We start from the raw sequence: 23,613 nt of genomic DNA, 5'->3' as shown, positions 1-23,613 counted from the left end.
TATTCCGCTCCGAAGTTGCAAAATCAAAGCGTTCCTTTCTTAAAACCACTATTCCTAACTTGCTTTTTACTAAGTCCACCCCAACACAGCAATTAATACTCAGCAAATAGATAAATCATACAGTATCAATAATGAATAAAACGGGGCAGTCCGTCCCTGTTGACGAGGTTGCTAAAGTACTGAACTCAATATTTTTTTCTGTTTTTACGAATGAACCACGCGATAGCCTCCCGTACTTCCCCTATGCCCGTTATGCCTCAGATAATCTTTTTTGTTCTTGGAATTTCGAAAGTCACCCAATCATTAAAACTGTTATCAAATTCAGCCATCGTTGACATAGATGCAAAAGCTCTCAAAAGAACACTAAGTGCATTCATCGTTATTTTGTCATACATTTTCAAGCTGTTACTTACTCCTGGCACCGTCCCTAACCAACGAAAATTTCCAGTCCCGAAACAAAGCTCCAGTGACTACAGACCCGTATCCAAAACCAGTGCCTGTCCAAAAATTATTGAACATATTATTTATTCATACGTCGTAAATTTCTTACATTCTGCCAACCTTTCCCTGCAAAACCAGCATGGATTTCGAAAAGGCCTTTCAGCTGACTTTCGACTTGCGTCAGTCTTCGTGACCTGAACAATAGTGTGTATGTATTAACATTTCGCATAATTTCACTTGGTGTACTCACGTCACGCGGAGAACTAACAACGCTAACCGAGTTCTTGGCTACCTTCGGCGTAATTTAAACCTAGCTTCTGCAATAATTAAACCACTATAGCTTATAAAACGCCCATCCAACCTAAGTTAAAATATGCGTCTGCCATCTAGGACTCCCCTCAACTTGTCTTAATTCTGCTGAACTCGTTAAAAACCATGCCGGTCGATTCTACTCAAATTATTCATACTTCACCAGTGTGACTTATCTCCTAACCTTCCTAAGCGCCGTAAAATTGCAAGACTATGTCACCATCTTAATATATATTATACATTCCCTTATAGATTTCCTTTCCAACCACTATTCGTTTTGCAGGCTGCACAAGTCAACACAAGGCCTTTTACCCACTTGGAGATCGCACGACCCACCTTCACTTCCTTTTTGCCAGAGCAGCCCAGGACTGGAACAATCTTCCCACAAGTGTCATCTTTCATGTATACCAGGTTCATTTCAAGAAAGCCATTGAATCACTATTTTGCCGACACCATGTTACAAGCCCATCCCGCATGTATTGGCGTAATTGGCCCTTGAAGTATCTTAAAACTACGGCCCACTGCGCAAAGTTATTAGAACGTGCAAAAAGAGCTCGTCAAGCGGTTGAACTTGGTTAGGTGCTTTAAAAATTAATCCTTTCTCAGAACTGCTGCTTTCAAAGCAGCTTAGTTCCTCGATAGAAAGATCGGCGCCACGAGTGGTGGGCCGATTTCGAGCTAAAGGTATTTGTGCAAGAACACGGCTTATTTTGCTGTCTTGGTTGGTGTTGCCTCTAAAGCAATGGCACATACCCGCGGTGGGGGTTGGCCAGAGCTCTATACAGATTTGTTCGGTCTTTCTAACCCCACCTCCTTCCTTCAGGCTGCTTCCTGATATTTGCTGCTCTCTTCTGTTTTATCTGCTTTTCTTCACTAATTGAAGGAATCCGCAGCAAGAATCCAGTCTTTCTCAACACCTATTTTCCACAAAAATTGACTCTGTTTTCGTCCTCTAATCTGAATCGTCATTAACACTTCTAAATCTTGCTCGTGCGGGCTTACTCTCACACTTTGTTTTTAATTGAGGGGGTAATTCTCCGTGCTCCACAGGTATTTCCTTTCATCAACAAGAAGAGCGCGCTTTACGGCGCGTGAGCTCTCCACGTGGCTGTCACGTGCGTCGCCATGAGGAAACCCGTGATCATGCGCCGTGGCCTCTTTATTGGCTGCTGCTCCAGATGGGACACCTGCGCTCCGCGTTCATGGGCGCCTCCTGCGTGCAGTTCCACAACGCGGCGAAGCTGGCCGAGTTTCTGAGCGGCTGGTTGACGCGCACGCGGGCCTCCTCGCTGGGACCCGCACACAGGCTGGTCGCCAGCAGCACGTGGAACAGCTGGCGCGTGGTCAGGCCTCTTCTCAGGCTGTCCCCCATCGGCACACGGCGCTCGCGCAGGTAGGCGGCGAACTGCGCCTGCGCCGGGGAGAGTGCCGCGTTGTCCAACCAGCGGCGCGCCGAGGTCACGTCCGAGATGTGCGCGTCCAAGCACGCCTCTAGTCTGTGCAGACCAGCAGTCGTGTTCAGCGACCACTCGACGCGGCCGAAAGCGTGGCTGCGCTGGTGTACAGCCTGGAGTAGGCTGCGGGCCAGGCGACTGGCCAGCCGAGGCACCTGCACCCCCAGCGACTCTTCGTCCGCCAGCTGGCCAAGGTCGAGCAGCGCCGCCGGCACGAAGACTGCGCCGCTGGCCCAGTCCCATCGCGGCCATGTGTCGAAGACCGAGCCTTTCCAGCGACCCCCAGCACTGAGGCGCGCGTTCAGGGTCGAGCGGCAGGCGTCGCGGTACGCGGTCAGGAGGCGTCCAGGCATGGGTCTGTGGTGCGCGTGTTGCTGCGCGGTCGGCCGCAGGTAGAAGAAGCGCACCCGCACAGCGGCCAGGACGTTGCGGGCACGGGGTCGATCGGCAGCGGCCATCCACGGCAGCGAGGAGAGAGAGGCCACCAGACGACCCTTCAACTCGGAGGCGAGGGCGGCGAGCGCGGACAGCTCCAGCTTGGCATCCAGCAGTCGCGCGAAGGCCGTCATGTACACGTCTTGCAGTAGTGGCTCCAGATGGCGCAGACAACGCTTCCAGCGGGGCCACGACGTGGAGGGCGTGCCGCCCAGTTGGCGCAGCCGCAAGTCCCACAGCTCGCGGAACTCTTCGCCCAGTAAGGGCGACATGTGTACGACCAGACGGAAGCCCAGATAGTTGAGCACGTTCGAACCGCGCGTCATCTGCAGCACCGAGCGCAACGCGCGAAGGTAGCGGTCGCTCTTAACCAGAAGGCGCGTCTGGTCGCGCACAGTCACCAGTCCGCGCAGCACGAGCGAGAGGAGCGGTTTGTACGCGGCGTACGAGGCGACGCTGGTTATCCGGAACCGGCTGGCCACGAAGTCTTCGTCGCCGCGACTGCTCGTTATCTCGGCAAGCTTCTCGGAGAAATCGCGCACGCCGATGCTGGCGTTGGACTCGGCCACGCCTCCCCCTATGCGGAACGCGGCAGCCACGCTGTCGGTGTACCACCGCGGTAGCCGTCGGTGCTGGCCGATGAGGAGGTCCGGCTCGCCCACGGCCACGAGTGTCTCCGCGGCTGGGTTGTGCAGCAGTTCGACGGACAACAGCGCTTCTAGCCCCAGGTCTCGCGCAAGTGTGGCCGTCACGCGAAACACGTCCACATGGTCGCGGTTGTTGCGGAACGGCCAGGAGCCCAGTCCGACGTCTTCCAGGAGCTCCCGTAGGAGGCGTCGCTGGACGCCAGCAGGCGGCTCGGGGTTCTTCAAGCACTGGTCCAACAGCGGCGGAGCACGGCCTCCACGGAAACCCTCGAGGAGCGCCCGTTCCGCATGGGCCACGAGAAGGGCGTCCGACGACTGGCGCCTTCGGCGGCACACGAAGGCATAGAAGTCCGCACATGGGTCTGCGGCCCAGTCCAGGTAGCCTTCTAAGTAGGACGAGTGCGCCAGACAGAAGCGGCTGAGGCACACACCACGCAGAGGTCTTTGAGGCGCTGCCGGCGCAGCCTCCGGCTCGGGCTCGGATGACTCTGTGGTGGATACGGGCAACGTGCCGTTGTCGAGGGTGGTGGACGTGTCGGTACTGACGCCGCTGGTGCTGCCGGCTTCCGCGCCGCCTGCGACCGCTGCGGCGTGGCGAGTGGCGGCGGCCACCTGGCCGAGCCGGTCGTTGGACCAGTTCACGTACAGGTAGAGCAGGGCTCCCGAGCAGAGCAGCACGACGGCCGTGCTGACGACCGCGAAGACGGAGCCCGGCGCCGGCGTGGGCTTGATGCTCCCTCGCCACCCAGAGGCGCTGCGGCCCGCGCAGGTGCTGCTGCTGCTGCTGCTACTGTACTCGGACTCCTCGCCGTAGTCGTCGGTCGCCGGTGGCGGCGGCCCGGCCATCAAGTGCCGCAGCTTGAAGGGCTTCCGGCGCGCCTCCGACACCAGCGTGTCCGAGGAGTCGTCCGTGACGCGGTCCTCGGACGACGCCAGGCGGCGCACCGCCCGCGGCGAGTAGCGGGTCCCGCGGCGGCCGGGTTCGTCCCAGGCCAACTCGACCGAAGGGCCATGCTGCATGGCTTCTTCTTCGGCGCCCGAGTGGCAGCGCCCAGTGGGCCGCAGCGTGGCGCTCGGAGCCGTGTATTGGTAGCGGAGGCCGCCGTTTTTCGACGCTCAGTCGTGACGAGTGGCGCTTGGCGCCTCAGTTGAGGTTGAGGTTGTTGTTAGCTACTGGTGGGATTACCTTTGCAACGGTACCTCAGTCAATGAGTCGATTGTTCGCATGATGGTGTTTTTTTGTTTATTCTCAGCGTTTTCAGTTCAGCTTTACCAGTTCTCGCGTAACATGTCCTGCACATGTCAGGTGGTGAAAGGTTAGAACCAGTGTTCTGGCTTCCGCGAAGTCCTACGCGTTAATTCTTAGGCGACACTATAGAAAACAATAAAATAGCTGAAGTTGTAGAAAGGCGCTTCTACTTCTTGGCAGTCCGAAAAAAGCGCACGTCACAGGAGGCACACAGGGTAGTTTATAGGCTTCGCTGGGATGTCATTAACTTCCTTTTTTGTCCCGAACAGCGGATGCGGGAAATAAAAAACTAGGGAACAGGGATTGTGGGTGGTTGTGGCAGTATCAAAGCATCGGTTAAGAACTGGCGCCGTATTTTGTTGGGATTTTTTTCCCAGTTTCATTCCCTTGCCTTTTTTTCCTCAGAGCCGCCTGCGATGCCATTTCCGGCCGCCGAAGCCGGTGAAACGTCTGGACACACCACCATACCATACCATACCATACCATACCATACCATACCATACCATACCATACCATACCATACCATACCGTACCATACCGTACCGTACCGTACCGTACCGTACCATACCGTACCAAACCATACCATACCATACCATACCATACCATACCATACCATACCATACCATACCATACCATACCATACCACCCCACAAAGCGCTTCTGCTGCCGACCACGCTGAAACGCAAACAGGCGCACACGCTAACGTTCAACGACACAGGCATGTAAGTTTAACGTGTCCCGAGTCAAACAACCTCATTTCAAGTTTTGGTTTCGCTCAGAAGCCAAAAGTTCAATTTGACTAAAGTCTTTCAAAACCTGATACTTCAGCACCTTCCAATCAAAGCTCGCACGTTGTGTTGATGCAGGGGCCTTACATATCCGTCGTATATCGATCCATCAATAAAACTGCAGAAAACAGCTCTATAGGCCAATCAGTTTGGATCGTCCAGAACACTTAGACGTTATTTGTTGCAAACAAAGTTATCTCATTTACGAGATTGTTGTTGTTATTGCGACTGAGAGAAGAATGAAAAGAAAATTGCACGGGCCTGTCAACTGGCTCCAGTCGAGCCACTACCGCTGCCACGTGCAGATAGAGGAGAGTTAAAAAGATCAGAGAAAAGAGTGAAAGAAAAGACGCGCGTCGCAGCAACAACCGCGTCCGCCGAAGCAGACGCTGGCTGAAAAAACAGATAAGCGGCCGCAGTCGCATTTTTTAGCCGTCCTTTGTCAGTAACATTATTACTAATCGGACCAAATTACCTCCATTTTCTCGTCGCCTCCACATTGACTCCGTTCATCCTCGCACGGAAGATACTTCCAACATTAGACAATTTGGCAACCGACGTCTTGGCTTTAGTGGTGTGAAAATCGAGAACATTTCCACCTCTCTCTAACTTTTACCTCACGTTATTGGGTTCTAGCTGTTAAAAAAATTTGTTCTTGTTTCATAGGTGTCCTATAATTACTCGGCTTGAGAGTTGTCCAGCATGTGTCCTGCTCTAATATTAAACTATTGGGGCGCATCTGGCAATTTTCTTTATTATCGCGCAACGTGCATATTGAGACGAGTCGTCGGCAGCTTTTCATGGGGACTGTTCAGATTCTCTTTAATAGTGCACACATCACAAAATGACTAGCATCTTTCAAAGCATTCGGTATTTTTTAAACTATAAAATAATCACCACCAGTGAAATTGCAAAGCAGTCGCGAAAAGGTGCAACTTTAATTACTACACCCCACTGTATGGATGCGACCGCCATATACTTTTCACCAATTTTGGGGGTGTGTAAGGGGGCTATAGCTATAACACGAAAACGCACACTTAAGGGCGAAAATTTCCTTACAGCGCACGTCCAACCAATGCACTGGGAACGTAAAGCTAAGGAAGTTGAAATGAGAATATAGCACGCAACAGGGTACATCGATCATAAAGACAAAGAAGAGTAGAAAGAAAGAAAAAGAAGGATGCGCAACCGTTTTAAGGGAAAATTACGAAAGGTTTGGCTTCCAGACGACGTTCGCGACATTCGCGACGTTCGCGACATCATTTAGACGCAGACATCACAGACGCAGAGGTCTGGTACGCAATTGGAAAACTGCGGACATCATCTGCGGCAGGACCAGACAAAGTAACAAATAAGACTCTCAGGAACTTAGACGCAACGTCGATCGCGGCGGTTACAGACCTTATGAACAAATACTGGCATGCAGGCAACATACCACCAGAGTGGAAACACGCGAAAATCACTTTTATTCCTAAAGCGGGTAAGAAACTCAGCACTGAGAATCTACGCCCAATTTCATTAACATCATGCCTAGGCAAACTCATGGAGCATGCCATCCTCAATAGGCTCCAAAACTATGCGGAGGACATGAACCTCCTACCTGAAACAATGTTAGGATTCAGGGCCCAACTATCTACCCAGGACATACTCTTGCAGCTTAACAAGGACATAATTGAGGCTGACGAGGGAACAGGAACGAAAGCAATATTGGGTTTAGACCTTGTTAAAGCTTTCGACAACGTCACCCGCAAAGCCATTTTGACAAACTTGTCAGAAATCAACCCCGGAGAAAGGACGTACAACTACATCCGATCCTTCCTCACTAACAGAACAGCAGTGATAACGGTCGGAACAATAGAGTCTGCCCCAATCACACTATAGGAAGTAAAGGAACGCCACAGGGCTCCGTCCTGTCCCCTTTCCTTTTTAACCTCTCCCTCATCAAAATTCCCCCCAAACTGGCACAAATACCAGACCTACATCACACGTTCTATGCAGATGACATCACACTTTGGGTAACCAAAGGATGCGAAGGCTACATAGAAGACACACTCCAAGCAGCAGTGGACATCATTGAGGCATGCGCATGGGAATCCGGCCTCACTTGTTCTGAGCAAAAATCTGAACTCTTCGTGATCCGTCGTAAACAAAGAGGTAGGCGTACCACGACATCCCCCCCGCAAATAAACGTCTATGTTAATGGACGATCTGTCAAAGAGGTACAGACCATGAGAATACTGGGGTTGTATTTACAAACAAATGGAAAGAATACTGACACACTCACTAAGCTAAAACGCACGGTAGAAGCGACGGCGCGATTAATCCGCCGCATAGCTAACCGCAGACAAGGGGTGAGGGAAAGAGATTTATGCCGCCTAGTGCAGGCCTTTCCGCTAAGCAGGATACTCTATGCCACCGCTTATCTCAAATTTTCGAAAGCAGAAAAGGACAAATTGGATAGCATGATACGGCAGGCCTATAAGGCTGCGTTAGGACTCCCACTAAATGCCTCAACCGAAAGGCTTATGAGGTTAGGAATACATAACACCTACAATGAACTGAAAGAAGCCCATTTAATGGCTCAAACAGCGCGATTAGCCAATTCCAGAACTGGCAGGAGTATTCTTACCAGGCTCGGAATTAACTTTCAACCTACGAATAACGATGCTAAAGTAGACTTACCCCGCGACTATAGGACGGCCCTACTAATCAAACCACTCACCAAAAACATGCACCCCTTACACCATGAGGGTAGAAGACAAGCACGAGCCAAAGCCTTACATAAGAAATACAGACAGTGCGCTGCAACACTTTATGTAGATGCGGCAGAATACAAAAATACCAATGCCTTTGCAATTGTGGTTGTGAACGAGAATGGTGACCACATCGTCTCGGCGACAATCAAAACGAAATCCTCTGAAACGGCAGAAGAGGCGGCTATAGCCCTCGCCCTAGCACATACCCAAGGGAGCATCATCCTCAGCGATTCCAAAATGGGTATCAATAATTTCGCTAAAGGGCGAATTACAAACACCTCCATTAGAATCCTTAACGCAACCAAATTCTCACCAAATTATTCCGAATTGATATGGGTCCCAGCCCATTCGGGGAATCCGGGGAACGAGGCAGCCCACAATAAAGCCCGAGGTTTCGTCGACCGGGCAGTGGATGAGTCTGGCTCCCTGAATTTCACGAAGGACTCAATGATCACATATCATGATCTCACCAATCATTTTAAATTAGAGAGGAGAATTTTCCCCCCTCCAGACAAAAGACTTACTAAAGAACAAGAGGTTACGTGGCGTCGTCTACAGAAGAGATCGATACGCACCCCATCACTCCTCGCGCACATTTATCCAGATCTTTACAACCCAAACTGCAAACACTGTGGCCAACGTGCTACCTACGATCACATCCTGTGGGACTGCAAAATAGAGCCACCTCCGGGTGATCTAGTTACAGCTCCTTCTCTCGAGCGGTGGGAGACCGTGCTGGCTAGCTCTGACCCCAGAACGCAAGTTTTGGCGGTGGAGTGGGCTGACAAAGTCGTCGAGGGCTATGTACTCTCGACAACTTAACGCGACCTCTTGCCAAGCTCTTCCCGGCGAATAAAATGTTTTACAATCAAGTTCGCGACATTTAGCCGAGAATGGAAATTAAAAGTATTTCATGTTTTACTGAAACTTATACTAAACACTAAGAATTCTTCTGCGGCACACGGCGATAGAAGAAGAAAAAAATCCATGTTTACTGAGGTAAACAACAACAACAACAAAAAAGATCCCCGTGTGCCGCAGAGGAATTCGTAGTGTTCAATATGCGTTTCAGTAAAACACGAAATGCTTTTAGTTGCCATTCTCGGCTGACTATCGCGAACATTGTCCGGAAGCCAAACCTTTCGTAATTTTTCGTTAAAACTGTGCCCAGCAGAAAAAAAAAGTGGTAGGGTTTTAACGTAGTTAAATCGAGTAAAACCGCCGCGGTGGCTCAGTGGTTACGGCGCGCGGCTGCTGACCCGAAAGACGCAGGTTCGATCCCGGCCGCAGAGGTCGAATTTCGATGGAGGCGATATTCTAGAGGCCCGTGTGCTGTGCGATGTCAGTGCATGTTAAAGAACCCCAGGTGGTCGGAATTATCCGGAGCCCTCCAATACGGCGTCTCTTATAGCCTGAGTCGCTTTGGGACGTTAAACCCCCATAAACCACAAAACCATCATCCCCCTGCTTCAGGACAGGTTTACTTCCGGGAAAGAGTTGCGCCCACACGTTTGGAGCACTTGATACGAATCTAAGAAGTCTATAGAGGAACACCGCGCGAGATTTGAGACGAGTACAAAGGTTTGGGTCGCTCTTCGAAGGAACCAAGTTAGGTTTGGTCCAGCCATCACTCGGAACTTGCCTCACTGCAAAGGCTTATTTCCCTACCCCGGGCTGCCCAGCACTTGTGCATTTCCTCAAAAAATGGAAGCCGACATCCCACATGAAGCGGGTTGCTCCGCAGTGAGACCAACCAGAACTGGGAAAACGGCAGCAACGGATGTCTCTCGGAGGATGGTATAGCGTCCTCTGCTGCCTATTAACACAGGAAGCCCACCATCGGTCCCTTCTGAACATGATTCATTCAGGAAACGTCTTTCTACTGAAATAATTATTCCTTTCATGCCTCGAGGCAATAATCACCGCTGAAAAAAAAAGAAGGAAAAACTACTGTTCATATCGCAAAACGGAAATGCCCGACCATCAAGGCGGTGCATGCTTTCCACGAATAACGATTTCCGCTCTTAGACAAATCCGTGCAGCGTTCTTGCAAACCATCTGTAAAGCTATACGGATAAACTGTGAGAGAGATGCAAAAACACAGAAACGAAATGGAACGAAGCGAGCTAGCGGGACTCTGCTACCTCTGACGGCACTCCGCAAATGAAAAGGGTCTGTTGGTCAAATGTTTAGGGGAATCCCCCAAGGTGGAGTAGATTTGTAATAAGGGAGTAATTACTCATTGGCATCCACCCGAGCGCAGCCATACGGCTACAAAGGAAAGCTATACAGCTTTCTCAGAAACTTCGTAGTGAAAGAAAAATTCGTCCTGGTCCGGGGTTCGAACCCAGGACCACCGCTACACCGGAGCAGTCGCTCTACCAATTGAGCTAACCAGGACGGCAAGCTTATGGTAGGGCGAGAGCGAATTGATCAATAACTCGAAGTGGGAACTGTGTTGGTCAAATGTTTAGGGGAATCCCTAAAATGAGTAATTACTCCCTTATTACAAATCTACTCCACCTTGGGGGATTCCCCTAAACATTTGACCAACACAGTTCCCACTTCGAGTTATTGATCAATTCGCTCTCGCCCTACCATAAGCTTGCCGTCCTGGTTAGCTCAATTAATAAATTATCACGTTTAGTCCGGGTCTTTCCTTGCCACACTTGTACCTGAGGCAGGTGGTGTCAAGATTTCTGTTTCTTCGAGATCAACGCGACCCTTTCCTGCGGACATTTATTCAAGTGAGGCTTTCTTCGGCTTTGCCAAACTATGTTATTTCCAGTGTGGACGGGATGAGATACAGTGCAAGTAGGTTTTTGAAAGAAGTGGTCTTTGCTTTCCGGTTTCTGAATGCGCGCTTCAGTTTGGAATATCTTTCTAATGTCACGCGTAAGAAATTGTTAAAAGATTTGCTCGACTCTGTCTTCCCGGAGCCAATCTATCGATCTATGTATAGTGGAGGCCAAGCAGGAAATGTTTTAAAAAGAGTACGAAAAATGTTGGTGCCAGCGGGTGTGAAGACGTTCTTCTTCAAGTTACACACTGGGACGTTGCCGGTTAAAACATGGATGGAGGAAAAGGGATTGTTTCTACCATGGGGTGCTGACTGCTTGTTGTGTCGCAAACCAGAGTCAATAGAACACGTTTTTATTGATTGCTGGGATGCGCTGCTCTTTTGGGACGTGCTCCAGCGTACAATAAAGAAAGACTTACCCCTAACGCCGTATGGGATACGATTCCTGGACATAGAGCCGGATCTTTATAAATATGATGTAATTTTCCTGCTTGGCCTGCACAGTATTTGGCGAAGCAGGATGGCTGTACGACACTGTGATGAAGATGCGCGTTCTGTCCGCGATTACTTCAAAGAAAGCATATTTAAGCTACGTGAAGTGTACAAGGAGCTATGTTTTGGAGATGAAGTTATCGAGTTGATGGGAGAGTTGTGTTCCCTGAAAAAGTTTTGATTTTCTCACGCGAGTGAAACACATGTCCGTTCTTGTTGTTTGAGTGTGCAGCGCAGAACATCTGTTTATGATCTGTTGTAATCTGTCAAAACAGGCAATAAAGACAAAAAAAAAAGTCCTGGTTAGCTCAATTGGTAGAGCGACTGCTCCGGTGTAGCGGTGGTCCTGGGTTCGAACCCCGGACCAGGACGAATTTTTCTTTAACTACGAAGTTTCTGAGAAAGCTGTATAGCTTTCCTTTGTAGCCGTATGGCTGCGCTCGGGTGGATGCCAATGAGTAATTACTCCCTTATTGAAAAGGGTCTGTATATGTACCGACGTATACCGCCGCGCGAACGGCTGCCGACTAGCGCGAGTACAATACACTGTGTTCTTTTGCCCTCGATCCATATGGCATCGCTGGGGTTGCCTGGTCCGTGGTGCTAGTTAGCACTCACGGCTCGGGAGACAATCTCTGGTCAAGACTTTTGCTGACAAGGAAGAAAATTCAGCAGTCGAAAGTACCTCCACCCTCTTCATTCCAAGGAAAAACAAACAAACCGCAAACTGAAGTGTAATTAACGTTAAGCATCAGATGTCCCGCCAACTAGCCTACGTCAAACCCCTACTAGGCCACGGACACCAAGTGCCTTGTGCACGCGCCAACCATATGTATACAGGTTCCGAGCTCCGGTTTGTTGCTGTTATGCCCTCGGCTTGCCACGAACGTTCGGGTCTCTCACTGGGTCGCCCATATCTCTACGAAATTTTCGCACAAAGCCGTTTAAACGCGTTATAAGCCGATGCCCGAAGGCTACCTCACTCGCCTGCACTGGAGGGAACAGTCGGGACGGAGGAGGGGGCGGTGAGTGTCAGGGCGGGGGATTAAGCGAGCTGATTACGGGTAACCGGAATTCCACGGCCCGCCCGCTTGTTGTTTTAAGTTTCTGCGTCTTTGTTCGTTTCAGATGTTGGGCGGGGTTTATAGTCGCTGGTGGTCGTCGGAAATCGGAGCGATGGCTGACTTGTTTTTTTCCGGGCCAAGCTCGTAATATGCCGTTATTGTCGTTGGCCTTAGAAAAGATGGTAGAAGTACTTGCTGTTGGACTAGATGGTTCGTAATGAATTTGAATGGCGCGAGGGAACGAACACAACATGAGCGAACACAGACCCTGTTTCTATCTTTCTATCTTCCCGTGTTCGTTCCCTTTCGCCATTCAAATTTATTAAAAGATGGCGCATACCCACACTGGGGGATCGACCAAGAACCGCGGGAGGCATATTGCTATTCATCTGCACATCACATTTACGAGTACGGCATGGATAGAAAGGAAAAAAAGATGAAAAAAAAATCAATAAATAACGATCAGTAAAAATTCAAGATGAAGTAATTCAAACAGAAAAGGAAATATTTTAAGATTTAGCAAGGCAGACGATGAGGTACTAGCTAGGACTTTTGAAGGGCGGAACAAACAAATCGTTGACTGACTCCAAATGCGGTGGCGTCAAACGATAGCAAGAGCGGACTGCTCAAACTAAGGCCAAGATGCTGCGAGGGCTCCTCCAGCAGCCTTCTTCTCAAAGAGGGGAAGCGGCGACAATAGGGCTAAAAATGATCTATAGATTCGGATGCATGGCAAAATGCGCAGACAGAAGAGAGCGCCCAGCTAGACCTGTGCAGAGAGAAATCTAGGGGAGGAATACTCCAGCGCAGCCTCGTCAGAAAGCCTATACAAGCTGTCGAGATTTTGTTGTCGTTGGCCTTACAAAAGATAGGGTTCGTAAACATGTCCTGCTCCGTGAGCAACGCTTGTCGTCTTCGTCTACCTCGATCTTGTCGTCCTAACTTCTTCGTACAGAAAGAACAACTGATAATTGATCACGATATGCCAAATTACGCAGCTAATTTATGTAAGGCACACATATCGATTACCACTTGAAGCTCAGCCGCTTTTGCGATGCAGAAAACTGAGAAATCTGAAATGACCGCAGCAGCTGCATCCAGTCAGTGATATGTTTTAATTTGTGAGAATTAAAAAAGTAATTTAAAATTGGACGACGCTTAACCTTTATTAAAGAGTACAATGCGAGGGCATTAGAGATACCTCACGCAAGTGTATTGCTTCTCTTTCATAAACTTATAGATCGCATGGGAGTCCTCTGTCCAATACTGGTGCACTGGTGCAGCGGTTAAGCGGTGCTCCACTACCTCGGCAGGTGGCTGTTTCAAACAGAGGCACCGATGGGGCTTGTGATACCCAGGTTTCTCTTCCCGATCTCCCGTAAGGCTTATTTTTGTGCACATATAGTTCTTCGGAAGTCTACCTCTCGCCCACTGAGCTGATGCGAAGTGCCACGGTGGGTAGGCGACAATTCCGTTGATTTTATTTGAATTAGTTTCATTTCCACCTGCCCACTGCGGCAGGCGGGACATCTGCTTTTTTTTGTGAGTCGACAGATGCCGGCTTTATTGTGAACGGGACCTCTAGTGAGAAAGTACTTTAAAAATAACTGCAATTACTTCCCTGAAGTGATTAGAACGCAATGTAACTGCTTTTTTGTGAGCAGTAATTGGTAATGCAACTTGGCTTCATGTTCGCAATTTGTATGAAAGTTAACAAATTATTATACTGAATGATGATGATAGTGAATTATTTATGGCGCAAGGGCATCTGCGGCCAATGAGCGCCATGGCACAAGGTATTTTCGTTCACTCAAAGTGGGGTCAATGACCCATTTCCCAAACATTTCACCCTAAAAAAGCCGAGCCCCAGATCAGGGGAAAGCTTGTACCCATTGCATCACCGGTGGGTACCCGACGGCACTGGGGATCGAACCCCACACCTCCCGCATGCGAGACGGATGTTCAACCACTAGGCCACCGCTGCGGTCTTAAAGTTAATAGTAATGCAATTTAATCAATTTTAAAAAGTAGTTTTGCCCTGTATGGGCGCCCGCAACTAAGGTCGCCTCAAGCGACAGATCTTCTTTTCTTGCTTTCATTGTTTCTGGAGAAAGGAGAGGACACGTGCGGCAGGGGCTTCGACTCGGCGACCGTTGCCCCAATGCCCTGGGAGAAACCCCAAGCCGATTAGCCTCGGCGCGCGGCTCGAACCATGGAGTTTGCGGGCTGCGCTGAGTACTGGGTTCGAACTCTCGCGTTGTGACCGCTGATATTGCTCATATCAGATATATGTGCCACTAGTAAGCGGCTCCTCAAGCCCCTGTTGTGCCGCTTAACAGCCTTCGAGTGCTTCTCAATGGCTAGAGAGCAGTTGTTAAACTTAGTACCATAGAACCGATACTACGTGACACTTCTGGTTGGGAACCGTGTCTCATAGTCAGGCGTGACTGTATTCAACAGTATAACGACCACGCGCAGAGCTTATCATTTTTGTGCGCGCATAATCTGCGCGCGCATGCTTTAAAGTGACCGTGGAAAAAAAAAAAAAACTATGTTTAACTGGAAGACTTAAAAAGCTATCCTCAGAATGAGCTTGGTTCTAAAGACTGTGTTTACCCACATTGGACACCAATGCTCTTTTGGCGTTATGAATGTTCCGTGAATGTTGCCAAATGATGTTTGACTGGAAGAAGCTATCCCCTGAATGAGCTTGGCTCTGAAGACTGAATACATTGGTCACCAGTGCTCTATTGACGTTATGAATGTTCCGCTATATATAAGTAAAACAGCGCTAGACACGGGACGAAGGAAGAACAACACAGCACAAGGCTTTACTTATATATGATGCACCAACTTGCCCAAGCCTCCTCCTTAACAATGTTCCGCTAATGTTGCTAAGTGCTGCACCTTCAACATTACTAAAAAGCATTGTCCTGACCATTCCTCGAGATTAAACTGAGCTGCGCGCATTAATTGTCGAGCGAGATTCAACAGTGTTCTGGGTAATAGATTTGATGTTTATTCAATGCGTGTACATCTTTTTATACAGGGTGCATGCATCAGAAGATAGCCCGCAAGCCTGTCACACTGTAGTTCACTTGCGCCACATATTGTAACTATTTCACGCCATGAAGAGAAAACAACTCTTTCTTTAATAGCAGCTAGTACAAAAGGCATGCTTACACATTTACTTTTTTATCTGTCTTGCCTCCATGATCTCTCTTGTTAGTTGTTTCGTGTTTCTGTTAATGTCTTGACATGCATTAAAGTATGGAGAGATCATGGAAAAAGACAGATAAAAAGACTATAAAGTAAATGTGTTAGCACGCCTTCTGTACCGCTATCAAAGAGTTTTTTTTTTTTCTTGATGGCGAGGAGAATAGTTAGAATGTGTGGCACAAGTGAACTGCAGTGTGATAGGCTTGCGGGTGATATTCTGACGCATTCACCCTGTATAAAAAGATGTACACGCATTGAATAAACATTCAGTTGAAAGTTGGCGCATGTGGTGTCGCCTTCGTATTGTCCGTGCTTCCGAGCACTGCAGACTTCATAATGAACAGCCAATTTTCCCAATCAGCTTGCCACATCTTGTAGAGCTAGTTGATTCATAATAGATGCGAAGAACTGCACGCAGTTCTTAGCGTACTAGTAGAGATCATATCGACATTTTAACGACTGAACTATACATTATTTAAGCTTTTCTGTGGTTGTTATAGACTCCGCAGGACTTTTAACTCTCACTTGAAACTCAATGTGCGCCCTTACCGGTCCACGAGGCGGGTCCCGGCCGGCGCAGTATGCTCTCGATGGAGAAGCTGAGCGGCCGCGGCGCGCTGATCTGCTCGCTGGCGGTTGTCGGGACGCCTTCGACCGGCCGGCGCATGCTGGCGCCGACTGCGCCCCGCCGAAGCCGCGCGCGCACGGGCCGGACCCGCGGCCGCGGCTCCGCCCCCAGGTTACCGCCCTCCGAGTGCGTGAGTGCGCGCGCATCTTTATTTTTGCCTCAACAAAAGCAGCAGCGCAAACACCGTCAGCGCTGGCCTCAGCCCCGCAGCCGCCGACGTGCTGCTGTGTGATATGGTGGGCGACACTATGCACATGCCGAACCCGTCGCACTGTCCGCGTCGGCCGTGGCAGAAAAAGTCCGAGCGTTGCACGTAGAGACGTCCGTCCAGCGACTTGAGGCCGTGCTCGATGGCGGGCAGGCAGGCACCCCGAGTCCCGTTGCGGCAGCAGATGTGGCACTCGTCGTTGCCGAATCGACCCTCGTCCACGCATACGCAGTCCATGAGGCCCCGGTCCTGGCAGGGTGTCGACTGGCACTTGCCGTGGCGGCAGGTCTTCTTGGTGCCGCGGCACGGGTAGCCGTCAGCACGCGCCGTCAGGGGCACGCAGACGCCCTTGTCGTCGCACATGCCCGACGCCATGCACTCGTCGAAGGGGCGGCAGGAGGCGTTGCGGCCGGCAGCCAGCACCGTGGCGCCGCACTGGTCGCTGCAGCAGGCCGACGATCGTGGCGAACACGTGGAGCCGCCCGATCGGCGAACCGTGCACGGCATGTCCCGCTCCACCAACGCCGTCTCGTGCACCTGCGAGGGCGCCGGCGCGCAGCAAGGGTCTAGCGTATCGCAGGTGGCCTCCGAGCCGCAGTCGCATTCCTCGCCGGGCTCGATGATGCCGTTGCCGCAGCGCGCTCCGTCCTCGGCCAGGCAGGTTCCCTTGGCACGCAGCACCTTGCGCATGTCGCGCACCGAGCAAGGCGAGAAGGCCCTGTGGTTAGGCAGCGAGCCGTCCACCGAGTACTTGACCATGATGAAGAAGCCCGACTTTCCAATGGGGTGGCAGGCCGGGTCCGCGGCGGGGTCGTGCGGCGAGCCGAAGCTGTGGCCGATCTCGTGCGTCACCGTGCCGAAGGAGACGCCGTGCGGCACGCGCTTCCGGTTCGACGTGCTGGTAGTGATGGAGGCGATGTTGAAGCTGTGTATGGTGTCCTGGTCGATGAAGCGCATGGGCAGCTCGCAGATGCCGCCCACGGGTCCCTCGGGGTCCGGGTTCGCCACGAACGAGATGCCCAGCGTGTTGCTCTCGAACGGCCGGTGCGAGAATCCCACCACGAGGCAGTGGCGCTGCACGTAGAAGGAGAAGCTGGCCAGGTAGTCCTTGGCCGACAGGTCCTCCTGGCCCAGGGGGTAGCCCTTGCTGCTGGGCTCGGTGAAGATGGTCACCTTCTCGGGAATCAGGCCCACGCGGAACGGCAGCTGGAAGTCCGTGTTCCGGAACACCAGGTCGGCGTAGTGTAGATGCAGAATCATCTCCTGCACGACCAGGTTCACGTTGCGGTTGCGCGAACGGAAGAACGAGTGGTCGGCCAGCAGCTCGATGCCGCACACGCGCAGGCCCCCCGAGTTGGAGGACGTTGAGGAGGAAGGGCGCATCCTCTGGGCGCTCATACGCGTCAGCAGGTCCTCGTCGGGCGACAGCCTCTGCAGCTGTTTGGAGGGGCCGACAGCGGCACGCGTCGTGTTCTGGAAGCAGGCGCGCACCCCTCCGCGCATGGTGACGCAGTCGGGCGCCATGACCTCCATTCCAGAGTAGACGACCGCGTCGTAGTTCTGCTTTTCCAGGAAGAAGTTGTCGGCCGGCTCGACGAAGTATACGTTGTTCTCGGTGCGGATGACGCCGTCGAAGACGCCGTCGCGGAAGTAGCCCATCACCTCCGAGCGCGGGTTGTCCTCAAGCCGGCCGATGTAGAGGCTGTAGTCAGTCTCGTAGGCGACCCGCGACACGCCGCTCGTGTTGTGCACGAACACCGGGATCCGGTTCACGTGTCTCGGGTCCTCGGCCAGCGACAGGTTGAAGAGCTGGCCGTAGGCCTCGAAGGAGACCCGGTAGCCGCCCTGCGAGTCGGAGGCCACGTCCATGGCGTCCACGCTGCGCGTGGGCGGCACGCTGAACGCCTGCATGCGAACCCGCTCGTAGCGGCTCACGAAGTCGCTCAGCTCGCCTCCGCACACGGCTCCCATCAGCAGCCATGGCAGCAGCAGCAGCTGCGACCGCCGCGGGCCCATTTCACCGCCCCCGCAAGCAACCCCCGCACCGGCTTCCTCCTCTGCCTCGTCGTCTTCCACTGCCGCGCGCACTGCCTCTCTGGTCACGTGGTAGCTTGTGGTGTCCTGAGAAGACGTCGAATGTTCACCTAACCGCGTGGGAGGAATGGGAGACCTTGGCGCGTTCGACGGCCCCGGCCAGGCAGAAGGTCGCCACTGACCGGGGCCGCCCACGTCATGGAACTCCATGAACCCATGGACGTGTAGAGCAGCGGCGTCGTTCAGGGACCCAGGGACCTGCGTGCCCGATCGCTTGGTCAAATATAGCTATTCCTCTTATCTTTCTCGCTATTAAATGTTGAAAATTGTTTTTTGAGGAAAGGAAATGGAGCAGTAACTGTCTCACATCTCGGTGGATACCCGAACCGCTCCGTAAGGGAAAGGAAAAGGAGGGAGTGAAAGAAGAAAGCAAGAAGGAGGTGCCGTAGTGGAGGGTTCCGGAATCATTTCGACCGCCTGGAGATCTTTAACCTTCACTGACATCGCGCAGCACTCAGGCGCCTTTTGCATTTCGCCTCCATCGAAACGCGGCCGCCGCGGCCGGGTTCGAACCCGAGAACTCCGCGCCCTACCCGCTGAGCCACCGTGGCGGGTTCTTAAATGTTCTCGAAAGCGTTTTGGGACCCTTCCGCAGCTGACAAGCACCGGTTCTTGTGCAAGTTTACGTTGCAAGCAAAATTTCAGATTCGGTGTCTTTTAACGCGACTAACCTCGGAACGGGAAAGAACGAGCGAATCGTCGTCCCATCCACAGTGAAATAAACGGTTATACGACTGTGTCACGATAACGGCGGCAGTCACATGAAACCATCAAGAAGGCCTTCGATGTACTGGTGGTCACTATAATGATGATCCTGCTCGCTCTTGTGGATGCGACCTCTGTCCACGCTAGAACCGCAAGCCACTCGTTATATAGGGTGCTCGAAACACTTCCCCACAGGCTACGCGAAATGTCCGGAGACCTTTGTACAGGGTTTGTCAATAGTTCCCACTTCAGGGCCCGCTTTAGAGTCGCGTTGTTGGGGAATTTATTATGATGCCCTCGATTCTCGTTATCTTTGTATTGGATAAAGTGTCATTATAACCTATAGTGACCCTTGGTAGCTTCACAGGCGTCTCAAGTGCTACAGTATACTGGTAAACAGCAGACCCTATAATTTGTTATATCTATTGCCCTACAACACATTTTTTGCATCTAGCTTACATTATTGTAATTTGGTTTGTGGTAATGACATCAAAAAGTTAGTTACCGTAATTTCTGGAATACAGTCCGCATCCCGAATACAGTCCACCGGACGAAATTCCGGCTGAAAAAAGCGGAGGCTATCAGTTGGATTGATCCGAAGAAAATTCGATAGCATTCTCCTTTCAGTTGCCAACCTACTCCAATTCCGACTACGCAACTATGCAAAACGTGTCACATAGATAGATCACGGCAAGTCCTCTTACCACATCCGGCGCAGTGGTCAAGCGATGCGACAATGTACTGTGGAAAGGTCGAATTGGTTTGGTTTGGTTCATTAGGGTTTAACGTCCCGAAGCAACTCAGGCTATGAGGGACGCCGTAGTGAAGGGCTCCGGAAATTTCGACCACCTGGGGTTCTTTAACGTGCACTGACATCGCACAGCACACGGGCCTCTAGAATTTCGCCTTCAAGAAATTGGCAGCCAGTGGAAAACTCGCGGCTACCACCTGACATCGGACTATAGTATAGTGTCGACGCGTGAAGGAGACCTCTGCAGATTCGTCTGCTGCCCTCAGTGCTGAGCAGTCACGCACACTTACGTAAATGCCTAACGCGTGCCGACGTGGTCCAACCTCCGTGACCAGCACAATTTAGTGCATGAGCGACTCGTTTCGATACCATTCCCTTTATATCGAAGTGCAAGTGATTAGAATAATGTAGTGCCTTTGCCGGGTTCGAATTATAGACGCTTGGTTCGAAATATAGACGCTATAGAGGTTCGAGAGAAGCAATTCGCACCATGTTGTGTGTGAGCGCATGTCCAACATTCTCGGATAAAAATTTTGAAAATTTAAAAATTGTAAGATGCTGTTATGGAAATATTGAAGGTAATGGTCAATCCTCCTGATATATAGCCGAATATTTATTTTAAACTGTTTTCAATCGCTTACATCGCACAGTTAAGACTGCCATAGAAAACCAATGGGGAACGCTTTTGACGACGGAAGAACGTTAATAGGAAAAAAAATTCGACTGCAGTCGGGAGATCTGCGGATATATTGATTGTTTTTGGGAAATATTACATTATATGAAAAAAAAAACTGCGTTAATCAGCGGTTTCTCGCTCAATAATGCTGTTGTTGTCCACAATTGTTGGGTATGATTTAACAACCGCATAATCTTTTTTTTTTTTTTGGAGACTTGAATCGACTTCGTCTTTATTAAGGTACCACAAAATCAGGTGTTAAAAGGAAATAATATTTCAATACTGCCAACTGAACCTCCAGAAAAGTACTCGTAACATTCATCATTTTGAAACGCGTGAATACACCGCAGCCACGGACAAGTTAGAGTTCGAACGCCATGTCGTCTTCTACCCTTTCGCTGAAACGATAGCAAAGAGGAGCATGTGGCGGACACCATCAGACGACGAAAAAGTCGCGAGGGTGTGCACGGGTCTTGCAGCAACGAGCATACATTTTGGAAGTTCCTCGCACTTACACCATGTACTGTTGACAAAATATACAGGGTGTTTCACCTAAGGCTTTACACAATTTTTAAATATAGGTGTTTTGAGTCAGAAGAGCGCTTTTTCGTCATAGCTTTGTCAGCGATGTAGCACATCAGAATACAGCTAAGATGTGCTAACTAGCAGGCTGGTTAACTAATATTGAATAGTTAACTTCTAACTATTACCGTTGTGCTCCTAAATTATTGAGAGGCGTGTAATCCATTGTTATATCCATATCACTTTTTAGAATTTAGAAAACGCGATTACCCTCGGTGCTTTGGCCCAACAAATTTTGGCTGTTTCGACGAGTTAGCTGCACTAGACAGATTGCTTTGCCTGCAAGCTTCTCGAAATCGCGTGTAATTTGGCGCGATGTAGCCAAAATTTGTTGGGCCGCAGCGCCAAAGGTAACAGAGTTTTCGAAATTGTGAAAAAATGAAATGTATTTTACTTGCGGTGGGCTACGCGCCTTTCATTGATTAAGGAGCCTAACGGTAACAGTTTAAATGTTAACTATTCAGTATTTGTAGCCAGCCTACTAGTTTTCACATTTTAGCTGTATTCTGATGTACTACACCACTGACAGTGCTATTCAGAAAAAAAAAAACGCTGTTCTAACTTAGAAAGCCTATTTTTTAAAATCGACTAAAGTCTTTGATAAAACACCTTGTCTGTCCAGATGGTTATTGATGCTGTTCTTTTAGGCCACTCAGATGGAAGTTCTTTATACTCCATCAAAAGGAAGTAGATAACCCTAGCCAAGCGTGAGTTTTGAGGAGTCGAATAAGGGTTTAGCCTCTGTCAAGTGATTTTTGTCTTTGTATGGAGAAGGGCGTATGCCCACCGTGGGCAATGGACCAAGTCTGGGGCAAAGACACTCCGGGGCTCAAACATATTTTGCAATCATGTAATTGACAGCAGGAGACAGATTTATCAAAACAAGTGGCCAATTGATTTTTGTTAGATGAATGAGTAACTGAATGCGGAAAGAGGGCTTTAAGACTAGCAAATAAAAGGATCTGAAAATCCTGCGCGTATGAAATGTAACAGAAATAGAGAAAAATTTAACAAGGAAGCTCTCTTGATTCAAAAGGAAAGTATTGTGAAGGATTACATTTTGAAACAGTGCAAGAAAGATCAAGATAATATGAAGGTACAGCAGCGGTGAGTGGTTGAACATCCTCCTCTCATGCGGTAGGTGCGGGGGTTCGATCCCCAGTGCCGCCGGGTACCCACCGGTGGTACAGTGGGTACAAGCTTTCCTCTGGCCTGGTGCTCGGCTTATTAAGGGTGAAATGCTCGGGAAATGGGTCTTTGACCCCAACTAGAGTAGGCAACTTTGTGCCTTGGCGCTCTTTGGCCGCAGATGCCCCTGCACCATAAATAATTCACTATCATCATCAGATAACATGAAGGTAAAATTATAATGCAGAATGCTTCAAAATAATATAACCTCTAAACTGCGGTTAGCTAGGAAACGATTTTTGAAAATAAATTTGCTAAAACAAAAGACAGATCGAAAAATACATGGCGAGCGTTGAAACAATATATGGGTGAGAAAAAAGAAACGAATTGTTGACCAATCAATTGAAGGCAACCTCAAGAATCAGCTTCATGCTGAGACCCTGGCAGGAATACGTTTGATGACCATTTTGTGAATCCTAAAGCAGAATTAAAGATACATAGCCGAAAGTGAATAATGGTGAATTACAGCCAGCTTCATGTTTTGCAAACAGATTTTCTGCCACTGATGACGAAGACAGATCTGTTGAATGTTGTACGTCAAATGTCAATCTGCAAACCTGCAGGCATATACAGAAAAAGTCGAGAGACATACTTAAAAACTTTAGTTCGGCAAATTATGCTTGAAATAGTTAATGGAAGCCTCACTGCGGGAACTTCACCTAATAAACTTAAAGTATATACTGTAAAGTCCGTTTACAAAAAAAAGGACAAAAATATTACATGAATTACAGCATATCAATATTGTGTGTAATTTTACACATAACGGAAACACACGCGTATAAAGTAGTGATAATCACCACTTGTGAACAATGCCGCCTACTTGAAAGGAAAGAACACAGCATGAAATCCTTAGTCTATAAATTTTGTGATTATGTTTAGGCAAAAATTGATCGGAATGAAATCGATTTCACGTTTTTCTTGCATTTGACGTGTGCGTTTGATACACTTGTCAGAGATAACTTTCTTATAACCTCAACGCTTGGGGTTTCAGGGACCGTTTTTATTTCTGGATAAAACACTGCTTTCAAAACCACCAAGACACAATAAAATTGAAGGGAAGTATAGTGACCCGAACGTAGAACGGCGTACCACAGTGCTCATCACTACCATTTTTATTCAATCGATAC

The 23,613-nt window shown here is 49.7% G+C and overlaps 3 protein-coding genes across 3 annotated transcripts in view; all 3 read right to left on the bottom strand.

Moving 5' to 3' along the window:
- The window catches only part of LOC149331383 (uncharacterized), a 28,568-nt gene extending 12,252 nt beyond the window's left edge, over positions 1 to 16,316 (bottom strand). Inside the window, exon 1 of the mRNA XM_089555489.1 lies at positions 16,204 to 16,316. The gene's annotated coding sequence lies outside the window, so the exon portion shown is untranslated. The remainder of the gene's footprint in view (positions 1 to 16,203) is intronic.
- LOC149331384 (endothelin-converting enzyme 2-like) lies at positions 1,910 to 4,306 on the bottom strand. Its single transcript, XM_089555488.1, has one exon. It carries the CDS (start codon positions 4,304 to 4,306, stop codon positions 1,910 to 1,912), a length of 2,397 nt encoding a protein of 798 aa, XP_089411614.1.
- A 114-nt stretch (positions 16,317 to 16,430) lies between the features above and the next one.
- On the bottom strand, positions 16,431 to 18,565 carry LOC149331382 (disintegrin and metalloproteinase domain-containing protein 10-like). The gene has a single exon (XM_089555487.1). The coding sequence runs from the start codon at positions 18,504 to 18,506 to the stop codon at positions 16,431 to 16,433; it is 2,076 nt and encodes a 691-aa protein (XP_089411613.1). The 5' UTR covers positions 18,507 to 18,565.
- Positions 18,566 to 23,613: the final 5,048 nt, after the last annotated feature.

Source organism: Amblyomma mixtum, chromosome 8, assembly GCF_055824585.1.
Source record: "Amblyomma mixtum isolate Tamu chromosome 8, ASM5582458v1, whole genome shotgun sequence".
Taxonomy (NCBI): Eukaryota; Metazoa; Arthropoda; class Arachnida; order Ixodida; family Ixodidae; genus Amblyomma; species Amblyomma mixtum.
This window is presented reverse-complemented; position numbering and strand designations above follow the sequence as displayed.

Bases quoted from the DNA above. Each gene is read 5' to 3' on its own strand.
- LOC149331384 (XM_089555488.1), bottom strand. From the start codon at position 4,306: ATGCAGCATGGCCCTTCGGTCGAGTTGGCCTGGGACGAACCCGGCCGC.
- LOC149331382 (XM_089555487.1), bottom strand. From the start codon at position 18,506: ATGGGCCCGCGGCGGTCGCAGCTGCTGCTGCTGCCATGGCTGCTGATG.